We start from the raw sequence: 19,347 nt of genomic DNA, 5'->3' as shown, positions 1-19,347 counted from the left end.
CCGTGGCGTCCTGCCGCCCCCGCGGCCTCCCCGCACCGGCAGCGGCCGGAACCGCCAGCACGTAGCCGGCCACCAGCACCGCATGCGTGTCCCCAAGGGGACACCCCCGCCACGGCCACCCCTGGGGGGACATCCCCGGAACAGCTGCCCCCAGGGGCTGCCCCCCCAGGGGACACCCCCGCCATGGCCACCTCCAAGGGGACGTCCCCACCACGGCCACCCCCACTGTCCCCAAGGGGACATCCCCACCACAGCCGCTCCCTGGTGGACACCCCTTCCATGGCCACCCCCAGTCGTCCCCAAGGGGACACCCCCTCCATGGCCGCCCCCAAGGGGACATCCCCCCAACAGCTGCCCCCAAGGGGACACCCCCAACATGGCCACCTCCAAGGGGACACCCCCTCCATGGCCGCCCCCAGCCGTCCCCAAGGGGACACCCCCACCACGGCCACCCCCAGGGGCCATCCCCGCCGCGGCGGCACCCACCTGCGCAGGGGCTCACGAGGACCTTGCTGTCCTGCTGCATCTGCGGGCCCTCAGCGTACGGCTCCCCCGACTGCTTGATGCCGAACAGGCCGCCCGGCTTGAAGAACCTGTAGCCTGCGGGGGCGAGCGGCGCCGGTGAGCGCCGTGGGCCGCACCGGGGGCCGAACCGCGTGCCGGACTGCGCGTCACGGCCACCGCCGAGTCCTCCATCTGCTACAAGGAACCAGCCCTGGGCGGCGCTTCCATCTTCTCCAGGTTTCCACTGCCCCGAGTGTAATTAAAGATAAAAGGAGCCGGCAGCAGCCGCTCTCCGCCCGGCAATGCGTGCTCGAGGGAAAGGTGAGGAGAAATTCCTTGGAATACGGTGCTCATTCCCAAGCCCTTCCCAAGCTCCCGCGGGTGTCCCCACATCCCCCAGGCCGCTCTCCCCGAGGGGGTTTCAGATCCACCACGAAAACGCCGCCGCTTCCAGCGGGGCCTCCCCGGCGCGCGCGGAGCGGGACCGCGCGGCGGCACCTGTGCAGGGGTCGGCGGGGACGTCGGCGCCGGCGGCCTCCACGGCGTGCGCGGCGCGGGGCGCCTCGCTGAGCCGCGGGTACGGCAGCAGGTTCAGCACGTGCGCGGGCTGCGGGGACGGCGGGACGCGGCGTCAGCGCCGGCACCGAGGGAAAAGCTCCCGCGTGGGATGAGCGGGACGGGAGGAGGGATCCCGGAGCAGCCCCCGGTCCCGGGGGTGACACCCGGTCCCGGGGACGCCGCGTCCTACCTGCGGAGCCCCCCCCGCGGACATGGCTGCAGCCGGGGGGAGGGAGCGGACACGGACGCTCACGGGACGCTCCGTGTGCCGGCCGGCCCCGCCGCTGCCGCGGGATCCTGCGCCGGGAGAAGGGAGCGTGAGGGGACACGGAGCGGCCATGTCCCCCCGCCGCCGCCTGCTCCTCCGGGCTGCGTTGGAGAGAAAACGCTGCGGGAAAGGCTGCGATCCCGAGCGCTTCCCTAGGCTGTGGGAAACGCTGCGATCCCGAGCGCTTCCCTAGGCTGCGGGAAAGGCCGCGTTCCCAAGCGCTCCCAGCGCCTCCCGCGCTCCGCTCTCCCCGGGTGCCGGGGCTGCTCCCGCTTGGAAAGGGCCGCCATAGGCTCAAGGCCGAAGTTCAGGCAGAAATGGGAATTGCGAGGGAATTTCATAGGAAATTGGACCACAACGCGGACCAAAAAAACTGACAGGGCTTCAAGGCACTCGGAGCTGCCAAACCGGCTCCGGGGTCTCCCTGGAGCCTCTGCTCTGCAGCAGCCACGTGCGGCCAGAGCTGCCGGAGTCGCCCGTGGAGGCGGCTCTCCCGTTATCCCGGGAATCCCGGGGGGATCGCGATCGCCAGCGCTCCCTGTGCGCTCTGCTGTGCGCGTCTGTGTGCGACCCACACGCGCGGCCACGTGCAGGAGCCGGCGGACCCCGGCGCCCCGCGGAGCCGGCGGCGTTCCCGGGAGAGGGGGCTCCGTTCCCGGGACAGGGGGCTCTATTCCTGCCGCGGGAGCGCTCGGCAGCGCGTGGATCCTCCCCCTCCCCAGCGCCCGCGGCTGTTTGCGGAGACGGCGGCGCCGCGCGCGGGGCCTCCCGGCTGGCAGGCGGCCAGCGCGGCGCACGGGAGCGGGAACGGGGCGGCGCTCCGGGCAGCGGGAGCGGGAACGGGGCGGCGCTCCGGGCAGCGGGAGCGAGCGGGAACCGCAGCCGGGGCTCCGGGGAGCGGGAGCCTCGTGGGAGTTGGCTGGGCTCCGGAGGGGCCGTCCCGGGCAGCTCCGGGGGGTCCCGGCTCCCGCTGGCGGCTCAGGACACCCGGATCCGCAGCCCACGGTGCCCCCTGCCCAGGGCCAGATCCGGATCCGCAGCCTCCCCGGCTGCTCCGTGGGGCTGGAGCCCCATCCTGGGCACAGAGCCCTCCCTCCACCCGCACTGAAGGCCTTGGGGCTTCGGCCCTGCCTCGTGTCACCCCCACCCCGTGTCACCCCCCACCGTGTCACCCCCTCCCATGTCACCCCCCCCCCCCGCGGGCAGCCCCCGCTCCGGCCATCCCGGCTCCGAGCCCTCCCGGAGACCCCTCGGCTGCCCCTTCTCACCCTCCCCCTGCTCCTCATCCCGATCCCTGTCCCGCCATCCCGGATCCCCATCCCCACCCCCATCCCAGACCCCGGCCCTCATCCCGATCCCTGTCCCTGACCCACCCCCCCCACGGCCACCCCTCATCCCGATCCCCTCTGCTATTCCAGCCCATCCCGATCCCAATTCCTGACCCCGGCCCCTCATCCCGATCCCCTCTCCTATTCCAGCCCATCCCGATTCCAATCCCTGACCCCGGCCCCTCATCCCGATCCCCTCTCCTATTCCAGCCCACCCAATCCCAATTCCCGGCCCCAGGACCTCATCCCGATCCCCCCTCCCATCCCGGCCCTAATCCCGATCCCAATCCCTGACCCACCTCCCCTACGGCCACCCCTCATCCCGATCCCCTCTCCTATTCCAGCCCATCCCGATCCCAATTCCCGGCCCCAGGACCTCATCCCGAGCCCCTCTGCTATTCCAGCCCATCCCGATCCCAATTCCTGACCCCGGGCCCTCATCCCGATCCCCCCTCTCATCCCGGCCCTCATCCCGATCCCAATCCCTGATCCCAGCCCCTATCCCGGCCCCTCATCCCGCTCCCCCCTCCCCTCCCGGCCCTCGTCCCGCTCCCCGCCCCGCTCCCGGCCGCCCCCCCTCACCGCGGCGCGGGGGCGCGTTGCCATGGCGACCCGCGCCGGCCCCGCCGCCGCCCCCCGCCTCCCCGGGGACTCACGGCCGCCCCGGCGCCCTCCGCGACGTGACGACGCGGTGACGTCAGCGGCGGCGGCGCGCGGAGGAAGCGGCGGCGCCCCCGCCCCGCCCCGCCGCAGGGGACGCTGGGACGCTGCCGCGCGGCGCCTGCCGGGAAGCGCCGCCCGGCGGAGTTCCGCGTTGGGGGCGGGGCGGATTGTCCCGCGGCGCGACCCGTAGGGGGCGCCAGGCACCATAGAGGCGAGCGGAAGCGGCGCTCGGCGCCGCGGGCACCATAGAGTTTCCCGAGAAGTGCCAGCACGTCCCCTCCCCAGTTCCGCCCGCCATTCCCCGTAACCCCGGGGCGGGGAGCTGGGTCCTCCCAGCTGTGGCGGCCGCCGGGGGGCGCTGCGGGACCGGCCCGGCCCGTGTCCCCGCCATGTGTCCCCGTGTCCCCTGTGTCCCCCCGTGTCCCCCCGTGTCCTCCCGGCCTCCCTCGCGCTCGGCCCCGGCCCCCCCGCGCGGCGCCCCCGCGTGTCCCCGGGGCGGCGCCGCGAGCCCCGCACGTGGCCCGGCCTGGCCCGAGGCCCGGCCCGGCCCCCAGGGCCCCTCCCCCGGGCCGCGGGCCTCCCCGCCGAGGGGCCGAGCCCGGAACTCGGCAGCGAGAGGCCAAACTCCAGCGGGGCCGGCGGGCGCGAGGCCGAGCGCGGGGCCGGTGCGTCCCGGTGCATCCCGGTGCATCCCGGTGTGTCGCGGTGCGTCCCGGTGCATCCCGGTGCGTCCCGGTGCAGCATGAGGCGCCCGGCCGCGCTGGCGCTGCTGGCGCTGCTGGCGCTGCTGGTGCCGCGGGCGGCGGCGCAGGCCCCGCTGCAGCGCCGCGTCGCGCGGGAGCTGCTCGAGTACTTCCACGGCCGCCGCCACGTGCAGAACCTCTTCCAGGAGCACTCCGTGGAGGGCGGCGTGGAGCGCGTGAGTGTCCCGGCCCGGCCCGCGGGGAGCCCGGCCGGCCCCGGTGCCGCCCGTGGGGCCCGTGGGCCGCGGCAGCCGCTGGCAGGGCCGCGGGGACGGCTACTCATTAACCCCCTGGCCCGGGGCCAGGGCCGTGCGGGGCCGCGGGCCAGGCTGGGGACGCGGCGGGGTGTCCCCGTGCACGCGGGGGTGTCCCCGGGGCTGGCGGCAGCCCCGTCCCCTCGCTGCAGCCCTGTCCCCCCGCGGCAGGAGGACGCGTCGGGGACCTTCGTGCGGCTGCGGCTCAACCTGGTCCAGACCAACTGCCCCAAGAGGGCCCCGAAGAAGCAGAACTGCCGCGTGGTGGAAACCAAGGTGAGCGCCGGGGCGGGAGGAGCGGGTCCCGCCACGGCGGGGACGGCGCCGGGCCCAGGGGACGGGGACAGGGACAGTGCCGGCCGCGCTGCCCCGCAGAGGAAGCCGGTGTGCCTGGGCTGCTTCAAGTTCGACCACGGCGACGTCCCCAAGGTGCTGGACAGTTACAAGCACTGCGGGCCCAGCCACCACCTGGCCGCGAAGGTGAGCTCCAGGCGGCGCTGCTGCCGTTCCCGCGGCATTCCCGCGGCATTCCCGCGGCATTCCCGCCGGGAGCGCTGCGGCCGCGCGCCGGCTCAGGGCGGCCTCGGCTCTGCCCGCAGGAGATCAAGCAGCGCGACGAGGCCGAGTGCCAGGCGGTGGAGGCGGCCGGCCGCGCCGCGGACGCGCACTACCTGCCCGGCATGTTCGCCTTCGCGCGCGGGCTGCCCGACTAGGCGCTGCCCGGCCCGCTGCCCACCCTGCCCCACGCTGCAGCAGCAAATCCCGCAGTCCCAGAAGGGCTGGGGCTGGCAGGGCCCTCCAGGGACCCCCCAGTGCAGCCCCGGCTCCAGCAGGGACACCCAGAGCACGGGGCACCCGGGCGCATCCAGGCGGGTTGGAGATCTCCAGAGCAGGAGCCTCCACAGCCTCTCTGGGCAGCCTGTGCCAGGGCTCGGGCACCTTCACGCTAAAAAATTTCTTCCTCACACACAGATGGAGCTGCCTGTGTTTTAATTTATACCCGTTCCCCCTGGTCCTGGCAGCGGCAGCACCGAGCAGAGCCTGGCCCCGTCCTCCCTGCATCCTCCCCTCGGTACTCGCACACGTTGATCAGGTCCCCTCCGTCCCCTCTCCTCCAGGCCCCGCTCGCTCAGTCCTTCCCCATCCCGTGGCTGCTCCAGCCCCTTCACCAGCTCCGCGCTGCCCCTCTCCAGAAGCCCCTCCTGCTTCCAAGCCCTCATTTCCAGCCACGAAGGGACCCGGGGCTGCTCTGCCAGGACCGGCCGTGTCCCCCCGGCCACAGGGACGGGGGGTGAGGCGGGGGGCAACGGTGGCAGCGACACACGGAGCAGCGACTCGGAGCCGATCCCGCGTTTACTGCGTGTGGCCCCCTCAGAACACGTAGGAGCCGGGCTCGGCGCGGAGGCTGAGCGCGCGCTCGGCCTGCGCGATGGTGTCGTCGGCGCGCCGGCCCAGCTCGCGGCACTCGCGCAGCGCGGCGCCGAACTGCCGGTGCGCCTCCTCCAGCACGGAGCTGCGGCGCGCGGGGCGCAGCTCCCAGAAACCCTCCTGCACCCAGGGCTGCGGCGCGCGCGGCGGCTCCGCGCCCGCGCCGGCCCCGCGGCCCAGCGCGCTCTCCAGGTCCCGGCACAGCTGGTAGAGCTCGCTGCCGCGGCCCGACACGCGCTCGCCGTCGATGGCCTTGAGGCCGGGGAACATGTCGCCCAGCGCGCCGCGGTACGCGCCGCCGGCGCACACCGGGTTGCTCAGGCGGCCCAGCGCGTCGCGCAGCCGCAGGCTCTCGAGGCGCCGCAGCCCCGTGAGGCACTGCAGCTGCTGCAGGCTGCTCACCAGGTTGCCGGCCAGGTTGAGGCTCTGGAGGCTCTCGCAGGCGCCCAGCGGCTCGAGGCTGCTCACGCGGTTGGCCGAGAGGTTGAGCACGGCCAGCGACTTGAGCGCGGCGAGCGGGCCCAGCTGCGAGATGCAGTTGCCCGACAGGTCGAGCCACTCGAGGTTGGCGCAGTCGCCCAGGCAGCCCAGGTCGGCGATGCCGCGGCCGCGCAGCTTGAGCAGCAGGATGGACTCCAGCGCGAACTCGCCCGTGCTGGCCTTGAGCAGCTGCGCCGTGATGCGCCCGCCCTCGGCCTCCTCGCCGGCCTCGCCGCGAGCCTCCATGGCGCCCGCCCGCCTGCCCTGCCGGGAGAGGGACGGCTCAGCGGCCGCGACGACCCGCGCCACGGGGCGCTGCGCCCCACGGAGGCCCGGAGGCTCTGTGCCCCACCAAGGCTCTGTGCCCCACGGAGGCCCGGGGAGGCTCTGTGCCCCACCAAGGCTCTGTGCCCCATGGAGGCTTGGGGGCCAGGGAGGCTCTGTGCCCCACAGAGGTTCAGGGCCTCACAGAGGCTCGCAGAGGCACTGTGCCCCACGGAGGCTCTGTGCCCCACAGAGGCTCAGGGCCACACAGAGGCTCAGGGCCCAGGGAGGCTCTGTGCTCCATGGAGGCTCAGGGCCCCACGAAGGCTCGGGGAGGCTGTGTCCTGTGGAGGCTCTGTGCCCCATAGAGGCTCGGGGCCCAGGGAGGCTCTATGACCCCATGGAGGCTCTGTGCCCCACAGAGGCTCAGGGCCCCACGGAGGCTCAGGGAGGCTGTGTCCTATGGAGGCTCTGTGCCCCATGGAGGCTCAGCACCCCATGAAGGCACATTGCCCCGTGGAAGCTCAGCTCCCCATGGAGGCTCTGTGTCCCATGGAGTCTCTGTGTCCCATAGATGCTCAGGGCCCCGTGGAGGCTCTGTGCCCCATGGAGGCTCTGTGTCCCATGGAGTCTCTGGGTCCCATAGATGCTCAGGGCCCCATGGAGGCTCTGTGTCCCATGGAGGCTCATGGCCCCGTGGCAGCCCAGCAGCCGGGCCCGGCAGAGGCCGCCTGTGCGTACACGCGGGTGCACAGCCGTGCACGCGGCTGTACGTGAGCGGGGCGTATCCCCGGGGACACCCTGCAGCGTGTGTGCGCAGTGCTCCCGCCTGGGGTGCACCGACACACAGACACACACGTTGTTCAACACCCGTGCTCGTACAGTCGCACACACGTACACACACACAGTCACACACAGACACACATGCACAGGTCTGTGCCCCACATGCACACACACACAGATGCACACACACACAGTTTCACAGTCACACAGTCTCACACTCACAGTCTCACACACACAGAATCACTCACAGTCACACACAGTTACACGCTCACAGTCTGTCACACACACACACTGTCACAGTCACGTGTACTCACACACACTCTCATAGCCACACACACACACACTCTCACACACGCACACACAAACACATTCACACAATCACAGTCACACATGCTCGTCTCAGTCACACACGCAGTCATTCGGTCTCACAGTCACACACACACGCTCACACGCACAGTGTCATACACAGCGTCACATACAGCCACACAGTCTCACATACAGTCCGTCACACGCAGTCACATTCTCACACATACAGTCACACACACTCACAGTGTCACTACAGTGTCACTACAGTCTCCCACGCACTCCCCCCCGCCCCTCACCTGAGCGCTCCCGTCGGCCCCCGCGGCCCGTTCTCTCCCCCCCCCCCGCCCCGTTGCCCTGGCGACCGGCGGTGGCTGCGGCCCGCGGCGCGGAGGAAGCGGGGGGGGACGGACAGGGGGACACGGGGACACGGACACGGGGGGACAGGGGAACAGGGGGACACGGGGACACGGGGACACGGACACGGGGGGACACGGGGACAGGGGGACACGGGGGGCCCAGGGACAGGCGGGCCCAGCGCCACTCACCGGGCCCGCGCGTAGAGCGGCGCTCCGGGAGGCGGCGGCAGCGGCGCAGCGACACCTGGCGGCGGCGCCGCGCGCCTGCGCGGGGACACGCGGCGCGACACGGGGACACCGGGACACGGGGACAGCGCGACACCCACTACACCGGGACACGGGGACACCGGGACACCCTGCCCTACACCGGGACACCGCGACACCCGCTACACCGGGACACGGGGACACGGGGACACCCTGCCCTACACCGGCACGTGGGGACACGGGAACACCCACTACACGGGGACACCGTGCCCCAACACTGGGTCATGGGGACACCAGGACATGGCAACACCGGGACACGGGGACACCCAGCCCCAACACCTGCATGTGGGGACGCAGGGACGCTGTGCCCCAACACCAGAACATGGGGACGCAGGGACGTGGAGACATTGTACCCCAGCATCAGCGCATGGGGACACCGGGACACAGGGACACTGTGCCCCAACACCAGCGCGTGGGGACACCGGGAAACAAGGACATCATGCCTCAACACTGGCATGGGGGGACATCAGCACACAGGGACAGTGGCACAGTGGCACATGGACACATTGACACATGGGTACACCAGCACACCAACACACTGACGCATGGGTACAGCAGCATACGGGTACAGCGTCACACCGGTGCATGGGTACACCAACAGACAGACACAGACAGCACACAGGTGCACAGGCACGTGGACATACCAGCGCATGGACACACGGGTGTACAGACACATGGACACACCATCATACAGACACACAAACATGGACACGCTGGCATACGGACACACAGACACCCCGGGTCACAGACACACGGATATCCCAACACACGGACACCCCAGCACACAGACACACTGCACACAGACTCCTTAGCGCACGGACACACGGACATGTGGACACATTGCGCACAGACTCCCTACACAGTGACACTGATGCACAGCGGCACGCAGACACACCGACACATGCCTACACCGACACACCTGCACAGTGGCACATGGGTACACCGTCACACAGACACACCGGTACACTGGCACGCAGGTAGATAGACACACAGACAAGCCTGCACACAGACACTTGGACACACCAACACACGGACACCCCAGCACACAGACACACCATCACACAGACACTGTGACACACAGGGACATGGTTGCGCTCCCGGACAGGCGGCAGGGCAGGTGGTGCCTGGGTGCATGGACAGGCGGACACCCCCGGTGCGCGGCGGGGACGTCGCTCCCGGCACAGCCATCCCTGCGGCGGTGCCGGGTGGTGCCGGACACGGTGACCTGTCCCAGCGACCCCGCCGGGGCGGTCGGACCGGCACCCGCCCGGCTCAGCCCGGGAAGGGGGTGACGCCCGCGCGGGCGGCGCCGGCTCCCGTGGGCCGAGGTCCCGTCGGAACCGGCGCGGGGGCAGCTCGGGGCGGCTGGGGACCCCGCGGCCACCCGCCCCTCCCGCCCCGCCGGCCCCGCGGTGACGGACCGGGGGCAAAGGGCAGGCGGGAGCGGGGGGCGACGCGCGGCCCTGGCCCTGCTCCAGCCACCCACGGAATCACACCTGCTCCCTGCTCCCATCTGGATGTGGGATCACACCCAATCCCTGCTCCCGGCCACCCGCGGGATCACACCCGATCCCTGCTCCCGTCTGGATGTGGGATCACACCCGCTCCCTGCTCCCATCTGGATATATGATCATACCCGATCCCTGCTCCCATCTGGATGTGGGATCACACCTGATCCCCGCTCCCATCTGGATATATGATCATACCCGATCCCTGCTCCCATCTGGATGTGGGATCACACCCAATCCCTGCTCCCGGCCACCCGCGGGATCACACCCGATCCCTGCTCCCGTCTGGATGTGGGATCACACCCGCTCCCTGCTCCCATCTGGATATATGATCATACCCGATCCCTGCTCCCATCTGGATGTGGGATCACACCCAATCCCTGCTCCCGGCCACCCGCGGGATCACACCTGATCCCTGCTCCCGTCTGGATGTGGGATCACATCTGATCCCTGCTCCCATCTGGATGTGGGATCACACCCAATCCCTGCTCCCGGCCGCCCGCGGGATCACACCTGATCCCTGTTCCCGTCTGGATGTGGGATCACATCTGATCCCTGCTCCCATCTGGATATATGATCATACCCGATCCCTGCTCCCATCTGGATGTGGGATCACACCCGCTCCCTGCTCCCATCTGGATATATGATCATACCCGATCCCTGCTCCCATCTGGATGTGGGATCACACCTGATCCCTGCTCCCATCTGGATATATGATCACACCCGATCCCCACTCCCATCTGGATATATGATCACACCCGATCCCTGCTCCCATCTGGATGTGGGATCACACCTGATCCCTGCTCCCGTCTGGATATATGATCATACCCGATCCCTGCTCCCATCTGGATGTGGGATCACACCCGCTCCCTGCTCCCGGCCGCCCGCAGGATCACACCTCGATCCCTGCTCCTGGCCGCCTGTGGGATCACACCCACTCCCTGCTCCCATCTGGCTGAGGGATCACACCCGATCCCTGCTCCCGGCGGCAGGAAAGCGCAGGGCGGGCGGCGGATCCGCTGCGCCGGCTGAATCAGCAGCCGCTTCCTGCGGCAGGGAGGCGCTTCCCGCCGGCACCGCGCGCTTCCGCCCCGGCCCGGCCCACGCGGCGCTCCCAGGGTCATTCCCGGGAATGGGAGCGGCAGGGATGGGGGCTCTTCCCGCAGGGACACGGCGTCCAGCCCCTTCTCCCCCAGGAAAGCTCGGAGTCGCTGCCACGTGGTCCCATTGCTCTTTACTGGCGTTTGCAGCCCGACGGGCACCCCCGGGCAAAGGGGCCCGACCCTGTTTGGGGCCGGGTGACGGAGCCCGGCTGCTCCGGCAGCTCCCGCTCCTCCCTGCCTCCGCTGGCATTCCCGGGCTCCAAGACACCGCAGGGACGCGCTGTGCTGGGGGGCACGGCCCCGCCGCCGGCATCGCTCCGTGCATGCGGGGTCTCAGAACTTTGGCACCGAGGCTCTTTGCCAAGCCGGCCCCGCCACAACCCACTCAGTGCCGCGCGGCGCCCACCAGGACTCGGGATGGGGCCTGGATCCCAGCCCGGTCCAGCCGGAGAGGGACGCACCGGAGCCGAGGCCACGGGCACCGCAGGGAGGGCACAGGGACAGGGGCAGCCCCAGGCCGCCGGCAGCGCCCGTCTCCAGCCCCATCCCGGTGCCGTGCGCGGCGCGCAGCGGCTCAGCCGGCGGTGCCGCCGTGGGTGCGCTCGTGGCACGCGAGGTGGCTCTTCCTGCTGAAGCGGCGGCCGCAGCGGGTGCAGACGTGGGGCCGGTGGCCGGTGTGCACGGCCTGGTGCCGCGCCAGGTTGGTCTTGGAGCTGAAGCGGCGGGCGCAGCGCGCGCAGGCGTGCGGGCGCGCGCCCGTGTGCACCGCCTGGTGCCGCGCCAGGTGCGCCTTGCGGCCGAAGCGGCGCGCGCAGAGCTCGCAGGCGAAGGGCCGCGCGCCGGAGCGGCGCTCGCCCGCGTGCGCCCGCCGGTGCCGCAGCAGCTGCTGGCGCCGCGCGAAGCCGCGGCCGCACTCGGCGCAGGCGAAGGAGGGCGCTCGCCCGCGTGCGCGCGCCGGTGCGCGGCCAGCTGCGCCCAGCGGCAGAAGGACTCGCCGCAGCGGGCGCAGGCGTAGGGCGGCAGCCCCAGGTGCCCGCGCAGGTGCGCCGTGAGCTGCCGCTTGTCGCCGAAGCCGCGGCCGCACTCGGCGCAGGCGAAGCGGCGCCCGTCGCGGTGCCGCCGCCGGTGCGACGCCAGGTTCTTCTTCCAGCCGAAGCTCTTGCCGCACTCGGGGCAGGGGAAGGGCTTGGGCTCGGCAGACGGCGGCACAGAGAGGGATCCCAGAGTTGCAGAGGGGGGGTCCCGGTAGTGCGGGGGGTCCTGATGGCTCAGGGGGTCCCGGTGATGCAGAGGAGGATCCCGGAGATGCAGAAGGGGGTCCTGGTAGCGCAGGGGGTGCCGACGGTGCAGGGGGACCCAGCGGTGCAGCGGCAGGTCCCGGTGGCACCGGAGCGGGGTCCCAGCAGCACGGGCAGTTCCGCTGGGGCAGCTGCAGGTCCTGGCAGCGCAGGGGGGATTCCCGGCAGCGCCGGGGCAGGTCCGGACGGTGCAGGGGGCCCCGGTTCATCGTGCAGCCGCTGGTGCCGCAGCAGGTGCTGCTTGTGGGCGAAGCGCCGGGCACAGCGGGCGCAGGCGAAGGGCCGCTCGCCCGTGTGCGTGCGCCGGTGCCGCTCCACGTGGCTCTTCTTGCGGAAGCGGCGGCCGCAGTCGGCGCAGGGGAAGGGGCGCTCGCCCGTGTGCGTGCGCTGGTGCGCGCGCAGGTGGATCTGCTGGCGGAAGCGGCGGCCGCACTGGGCGCAGGGGAAGGGCCGCTCGTCCGTGTGCGTGCGCTGGTGCCGCTCCACGTGCGCCTTCTTGCCGAAGGTTTTGCCGCACTGGGCGCAGGCGAACGGGCGCTCGGGGGCGGCCCGGCCCCCCGGTGCCACCTGCGGCTCCAGCGGTGCCTGGGGGCAGCGTCCGGGGCTGTCGGGCCGCTCAAGCAGCCGAGGCGGCGGGATGAACGTGGGCAGCGCAATGTAGCCCATCGCCAGCGCGTCCTCCTCCGGCTCCGGCTTGCAGGTGCTGGCGAAGGCACCCGGCCTGCACGGCCACCCTTCCTCCTCCTCCTCCTCCTCCTCCACCTTCACCACGCGGATGAGCCAGGGGGAGCCTGTGGGGCGGGGGGCACGTGGGGGCCGTGAGCACCGGTGCGGCCCCGCTCCGCTCCGAGCGCATGCAGAGCGCGTGCCCTGTCCCCGCTCACCCACGCGGCCATGCTCCATGTACACCCTGTCCCTGCTCACCCGTGCGGCCGTGCTCTGCGCGCCCCGTCCCCGCTCACCTGCGCGTCCGCGCTCAGCGCGCACCCCGCTGCACTGCGGCTCCTCCACGGCGCCCTCGGCCGGCGCCTCCGCCTTGGGCACGAGCAGCCCCGCTGCGGGCAGAGCGGCCCTGAAGGCGGGCGCAACGCGGGGCATCGCCGCAGCGGCACCCTCGGCCCGCGCTGTGTCCCGGTGCACCCCGATCCCCGTGCCCACCTGAGCTGGCACATCCCGGTGCCTCCATGTGCACTTGCAGCTCCTGGGCCGCTCGCGTGCGGCTGGGCCCCGGTGCTCACGGTGCTCCTGGTGCTCGCGGTGCTCGCGGGAAGGCCCGGCGCGGGTTCCCCGCTGCGCGCGGGCGTCGCGGCTCCCCGTACCGCAGTGTCGGCTCCGCGCGCCCCGGCGCTGCGGGGGGACCTGCAGCGGGAGGCGGCCGGGGCAGCGGCGCCCCCGGCCCTCCCCTCTGCCCCCCCTGCCCCCCGGCCCTCCCTGCTACCCCACATCCCCCCCCACCCCTCCGTGGACCCCCCTTCCGCCCCCCCCCTCCAGCCCCCTCCCCATTCAGGCGCCTCCCGCTCTGCCGCAGCCCCCCCGCCACTGCCCCCCATCCCTCCCCCCCCCCCGTATTTCTCCCCCCGCCCCGTGCCCGGTGCCCCCGGTGCAGCGCCCGCCCCGGGGCGGGAAGGGAGGGCGGACGCGGAGCCGCCCGCCCATCGCCGCGGCCTCGCGGCGGGACCGCCCCTACCTGCCCCGCGGCGCGGGGAGCCGAACCGGGCCCCGCCGCTCCGCCAGCCCCGGGCGGGACTGCGGCTGCCGGCGGCCCCGCGGGCGGCCCCGGCCCCGCTCCGGCTCCGGTCCCGGCTCCTCTCCGGCTCCTGCCCCCGCCCCGTCCTGGCCCCGCTCCGGCTCCGGTCCCGGCCCCGGCTCCTCTCTGGCTCCGGCCCCGGCCCCCGCCCCGGCCCCGGCTCCGGTCCCCGCCCCGCTCTGGCTCTGGCCTGGCCCCGATCCGGCCCCCGCCCCGGCTCCAGTCCCGCCCTAGCTCCGGTCCCGGTCCTGTCCTGGCTCTGGTCCCTGCCCCGGCCCCGCTCACACAGGCCCACGGGGTGGGGGTACAGGGACACAGGCACCGGGACGGGGCACGGCGATATGGGCACCAGGAGGAGGATGTGGCCACAGGGACATGGGCACAGAGACAAGGACATCGGGATGCGGGCCCTTGGGATGAGGATGTAGCCACGGGGTCGTGGGTGTGAGCACAGGAACACAGGCACCAGGATGGGGACATGGGCACCTGGATGGGGACGTGGACACAGCGGCACAGACACGGGGCCACAGGCACCAGGGGAAAGATGTGGGCACCAAGATGGAGGCACCGGGATGGGGACATGGACATGCGGATGTGGCCACTGGGGTGGTGACATGGACAGCAGGATGTGGGCACTGGGATGGGCTCATGGAGATGGGCATGGGGATGGGGGCACGTGGGTGCAGGCACTGACATGAGGAGATGGGCACAGGGACATGGGCAAGCGCTCAGGAATGTAGGCCCAAGGATGGGACACTGTGGGCACTGCAATGAGGTTGTGGGCACAGGGAGGTGGACACGGATGACACACGGTCACAGGGCTGTAGGGTATTGTGGGCATGGGGACATGGGCACCTGGATGGGGACAGGGACACAGTGGCACAGACACAGAGGCGCAGGCACCGGGGTAAGATGTGGGCACCAGGACGGACGTATTGGGATGGGGACATGGACATGAGGATGTGGGCACTGGGCACCAAGAAAGGGATTTGGGCATCGGTACAGGACTGTGGACACAAAATCATGGATATGGGCATGGGGGACCTGGGCACCAGGATGGGGACGTGGGAACAGGATGTGAATGTGGACAAGTGGATGCAGACACAAGCAGAAGGGCCCAGTGACATGTATACAGGCATGGGGACACGGGCGTTGGCATGGAGCAACAGGCATGCAGAGGTGGGCATGGACACAAGGAGATGGGCATAGGGATATGGACATGGGCATGAGGACACTGGGCACGGGGACCTGCACACAGGGGTGGGGACATGGGTGTGGGCAAGGGGACATGGACTTTGGAATGAGGATGTTGGCACAGGGACATAGACATGGGCCTGAAATGGGGACAGGGACACAGACCAGGGGCTGTGGGCAGAAGGACGGGGTAACATGGACAGAGCCTCTGGCGTGGGGACTGGGAGAGGGAAATGGGGACATGGGCATGGGGATGGGCACACAGCTGTGCCCACAAGGACACAGACATGGGACACAAGCATGGGGGCATGGGGCCAAGGACACAGGGATATGGACACAGGGACAGGGGCATGGGAGACAGGAATGGGCACATGGGCATGGAGACATGGACACAGACACAGGGGCATGGACATGGGGACAGGGAGCTGATGACAGGGCTGGTGACAGACAGGGGGACATGGAAGCAGGGACATGGCTAGGAGAAGAACAGAGGGGCATGGGCACAGGAAGGGGACATGGAGACAGGGACATGGACACAGAGACCTTGAAGACATGAGGATATGGGCATGGGGACACAGACATGGCAAAACCAGAACAGGGACACAGGACAGGGACCAGAACATGGACACGAGGACATAGAATCATAGAATCATAGAATCATAGAATGCTTAGGGTTGGAAGGGACCTCTAGGGATCATCTAGTCCAACCCCTGCACACGCAGGGTCACCTAGAGCACGTGGCACAGGACTGCATCCAAGCGGGTTTTGAAGATCTCCAGAGAAGGAGACTCCACAACCTCTCTGGGCAGCCTGTTCCAGTGCTCTGTCACCCTCACTGTCAAGAAATTTTTCCTTAAGTTCCTATGGAATTTTTGGTGTATCAGTTTCCGGCCATTTCCTCTAGTCCTATCAGTGGCCACCACTGAAAAGAGACCATCACTGTCCTCTGCCCTCCCTCCCTTGAGGTACTTCTAGACACTGCTCAGGTCCCCTCTCAGCCTTCTCTTCTCCAGCTGAACAGGCCCAGCTCCCTCAGCCTCTCCTCACAGGGCAGATGTTCCAGGCCCCTGATCATCCTCGTAGCCCTGCGCTGGACTCTCTCCAGCAGCTCCACATCCCTCTTGTCCTGTGGAGCCCAGAACTGGACACAATACTCCAGATGTGGCCTCACCAGGGGTGAGTAGAGGGGCAGGATCCCCTCTCTCGACCTGCTGGAGACGCTCTTCTTAATGCAGCCCAGGATCCCATTGGCCTTCTTGGCCACAAGGGCACACTGCTGCCTCATGGTCAACTTATCATCCACCATGACGCCCAGGTCTTTCTCCGCAGAGCTGCTCTCCACAAGGTCGGTCCCCAGCCTGTACTGGTGTCTGGGGTTATTCCTCCCCAGGTGCAGGACCTTGCACTTGGCCTTGTTGAATTGCATGAGGTTTTTCACCGCCCAGTTGTCCAGTCTGTCCAGGTCCCTCTGGATGGCAGCACAGCCCTCTGGGGTATCAGCTACTCCTCCCAGTTTCGTGTCATCAGCAAACTTGCTGAGGGAGCATCTGTGCCTTCATCCAGGTCATTGATGAATAAATTGAACAGGACTGGACCAAGGACTGACCCCTGGGGGACCCCACTAGCCACAGGCCTCCAACTAGACTCTGCACCGCTGATCACCACTCTCTGGGCCCTGCCATCCAGCCAGTTCCTAATCCACCTCACTGTCCACTCATCTATCCCACACTTCCGGAGCTTGCCCAGGAGGATGTTGTGAGGGACGGTGTCAAAAGCCTTGGTGAAGTCGAGATAGACGACATCCACCGCTCTCCCCTCATCTATCCAGCTGGTCATTCCATCATGGAAGGCTATCAGGTTAGTCAGGGAAGATTTCCCCTTGGTGAATCCATGCTGACTACTCTTGAGCACCTTCTTGTCCTCCATGTGCCCAGAGACAACGGCCAGTATGAGCCGTTCCATCACTTTTCCGGGGACGGAGGTGAGGCTGACTGGCCTGTAGTTGCCTGGGTCCTCCTTCTTGCCTTTTTTGAAGACTGGCGTGACATTGGCCTTCTTCCAGTCATCCGGCACCTCCCCCGTTCTCCAGGATCTTTCAAAGATGATGGAGAGCGGCTTAGCTATGGCATCTGCCAGCTCCCGCAGCACTCTGGGGTGCATCCCATCAGGGCCCATGGATTTGTGGGTATCGAGGTTCCTTAGGTGCTCTCTGACCCAATCTTCCTCTACCCAGGGCAAGTCTTCCTCTCCACCAGCTTCTTCTCTTGTCCTTGGGGCCTGGGGCTCTAAAGGGCTGCCCTTGGTAAACACCGAAGCAAAGAAGGCATTCAGCAACTCTGCTTTTTCTGTGTTATTTGTAACCAGGGTGCCCATCCCGTCCGCCAGCGGACCCACGTTTTCCCTGATCTTCCTTTTGCTGTTAATGTATTTGAAGATTTTTTTTTTGTTATTTTTAACGTCCCTTGCCAGCTTGCCTTCCAGACGTGCCTTAGCTTTCCTTGTCGCATCTCTGCATTCCCTGAATACGTTCCTGTATTTCTCCCAGGGGACCTGTCCTTTTTTCCACCTTTTGTATACCGCTGCCTTCTGCTTGAGGGGGGGACACGGCAGGGGACATGGGGACACGGGCAGGGCCATGAGCACGGGGACACGGGGATGGGCATGGGGACATGGGCAGAGGGACGTGGGCATGGGGCAGAGGATGGGGCTGTGGCACCAGGATGCAGACATGGGGACAGGGGCATGGAGACGTGGGGACAGGGATGTGGGAACGTGGGGACAGGGTCTCGCAGGAGCCGCACTGGTCGCACGGGGCCAGGCCGCGGCGGGGGCCGCATTCCTGACCGGGATGAGCGGCACCCGGATGCAGCGCGAGGGCAGATCCGGGAGGAGGGCGCTGCTCCCGGCGGCTCCCGGCGGGATGCAGGATCTGCCCCGCGTGCCGGAGCCTTCGCCCTGGGAACCGGGCGGACTCGCCAATGAGCGGAGCCTCAGGTGGCTCCGGGGCCGCCTGCTCCGGCGGGATATAAAGCTCGGCAGCGGCAGGACGCGGCAGCGGCAGCAGGACCCGGCGGCGGCGGCGGCAGGACCCGGCGGCAGTGGCGATGCCGGGAGCAGCGCGGCGCGGTGCCGGCGGCCCCGGCTGGGCACTCGGCGCCGTCCTGGCCTCCCTGCTGCTCGGCCTGGCGGCGGGAGCCACCAACGGGTGAGATGTCCCCGGCCCCCGACTGCCCCTCGCGCAGCCCCCAAACTGCGCCAGGCCCATCCCGGTGCCAGGTCTGGGTGCCAATGCCAGGACCCTCCTGGTGCCAGGGGTGGATCCCAGGGCAAGGCGTGGGACCTGGTGTTGGATGTGTGTCCTGGTGCCAGATTCAACCCAGTTCCAGGTGTGGATCCCAGGGCCAAGTCCGTTCCAGCACCAGATCCATCCTGGTCCTTGTTAATCCCAGTGCAAAGTGCGGGTTCAAAGCCAGGTGCATCCTGGTGCCAGGACCACCCCAGTGCCAGGTCTGGCTCCCAGTACCAGATCCATCCTGGTGCCAGATCCATCATGGTGCCAGTGGTGGGTCCCGTTGCCAAATCCACCCCAGTGCCAGGTCTGGCTCCCAGTACCAGATCCATTCTGGTGCCAGATCCATCCTGGTGCCAGATCCATCCTGGTGCCAGCGGTGGCTCCCATTGCCAAATCCACTCCAGTGCCAGGTCTGGGTCCCAGTGTCGGGTGCGGATCCCTGTGCTGGGTGCGGTTCCTGGTGCCAGGCCCAGGTCCGTCCCGGTGCTGGGTGCAGGTCCCGGTGCCGGGTGCAGGTCCCGGTGCGGGTGCAGGTCCCGGTGCCGCCCGCGGGCGCCGGTGCGGTTCCCCCTCGCGAGCGGCCCCGTTGCAGGCGGTGGTGCGAGCGGACGGAGCAGGTGACGGAGGAGGCGGTGGTGACGCCGCGGCGCGAGCAGCTGGTGCCCTGCGCCAGCGTCTACCAGTACGGCCGGGCGGGCTGGCGCCTGGACCCGCAGGGCACGCGGTGGGCGCAGGCCGCCGGCACCCCCCTGTGCTCCGTGTTCAGGTGGGTGACGGGGGACGCGGGCGCAGGGCTCCCCTCGGCCGCGGCGCCTGACGCCGACGCTGTCCCGGCCCCGCAGGGCCCCGGAGACGCAGCCGGTGCTGCGGAACCGCACGGTGCGCGCCTGCTGCCCCGGCTGGAGCGGCCCCCGCTGCACACGAGGTAGCCACGGGGCATCCCCGGAGCGGGGGGCGCGGGAACCTCTCCCTGGACCAGGAGCATCCCTGGGGAGGGAACATCACT

General features: G+C 69.5%; 4 protein-coding genes across 4 annotated transcripts in view; 2 read left to right on the top strand and 2 right to left on the bottom strand.

Annotated features, from left to right (window-relative positions):
• The window catches only part of LOC148595673 (uncharacterized), an 80,035-nt gene that overhangs the window by 6,433 nt on the left and 54,255 nt on the right, over window positions 1-19,347 (bottom strand). Inside the window, exons 6-11 of the mRNA XM_088519982.1 lie at window positions 12,220-12,645; window positions 11,806-12,001; window positions 11,399-11,746; window positions 1,253-1,359; window positions 1,003-1,111; window positions 487-600 (exon numbers count right to left, since the gene is read on the bottom strand). Of these exons, the coding sequence (XP_088376108.1) occupies window positions 487-600; window positions 1,003-1,111; window positions 1,253-1,359; window positions 11,399-11,746; window positions 11,806-12,001; window positions 12,220-12,645 (1,300 nt within the window). The remainder of the gene's footprint in view (window positions 1-486; window positions 601-1,002; window positions 1,112-1,252; window positions 1,360-11,398; window positions 11,747-11,805; window positions 12,002-12,219; window positions 12,646-19,347) is intronic.
• RARRES2 (retinoic acid receptor responder 2) lies at window positions 4,064-5,040 on the top strand. Its single transcript, XM_088519969.1, has 4 exons — window positions 4,064-4,240; window positions 4,490-4,594; window positions 4,694-4,798; window positions 4,918-5,040. The coding sequence occupies exons 1-4, from the start codon at window positions 4,064-4,066 to the stop codon at window positions 5,029-5,031; spliced, it is 501 nt and encodes a 166-aa protein (XP_088376095.1). The 3' UTR covers window positions 5,032-5,040.
• Window positions 5,690-19,347, bottom strand: part of LRRC61 (leucine rich repeat containing 61) — a 275,533-nt gene continuing 261,875 nt past the window's right edge. Inside the window, exon 2 of the mRNA XM_088519967.1 lies at window positions 5,690-6,490. Coding sequence (XP_088376093.1) covers window positions 5,690-6,472 — 783 coding nt within the window. The 5' untranslated portion in view covers window positions 6,473-6,490. The remainder of the gene's footprint in view (window positions 6,491-19,347) is intronic.
• The window catches only part of LOC148595674 (SCO-spondin-like), a 38,377-nt gene continuing 37,183 nt past the window's right edge, over window positions 18,154-19,347 (top strand). The window contains exons 1-3 of the mRNA XM_088519976.1: window positions 18,154-18,254; window positions 18,934-19,107; window positions 19,184-19,266. Of these exons, the coding sequence (XP_088376102.1) occupies window positions 18,154-18,254; window positions 18,934-19,107; window positions 19,184-19,266 (358 nt within the window). The remainder of the gene's footprint in view (window positions 18,255-18,933; window positions 19,108-19,183; window positions 19,267-19,347) is intronic.

This window comes from Tinamus guttatus, unplaced genomic scaffold (genome assembly GCF_059628265.1).
Source record: "Tinamus guttatus ecotype Peru unplaced genomic scaffold, ASM5962826v1 Tinamus_guttatus_pri_ptg000078l, whole genome shotgun sequence".
NCBI lineage: Eukaryota > Metazoa > Chordata > Aves > Tinamiformes > Tinamidae > Tinamus > Tinamus guttatus.
Note: the sequence above shows the minus strand (reverse complement) of the source record. Positions and strands in the feature narration are given on the sequence as shown.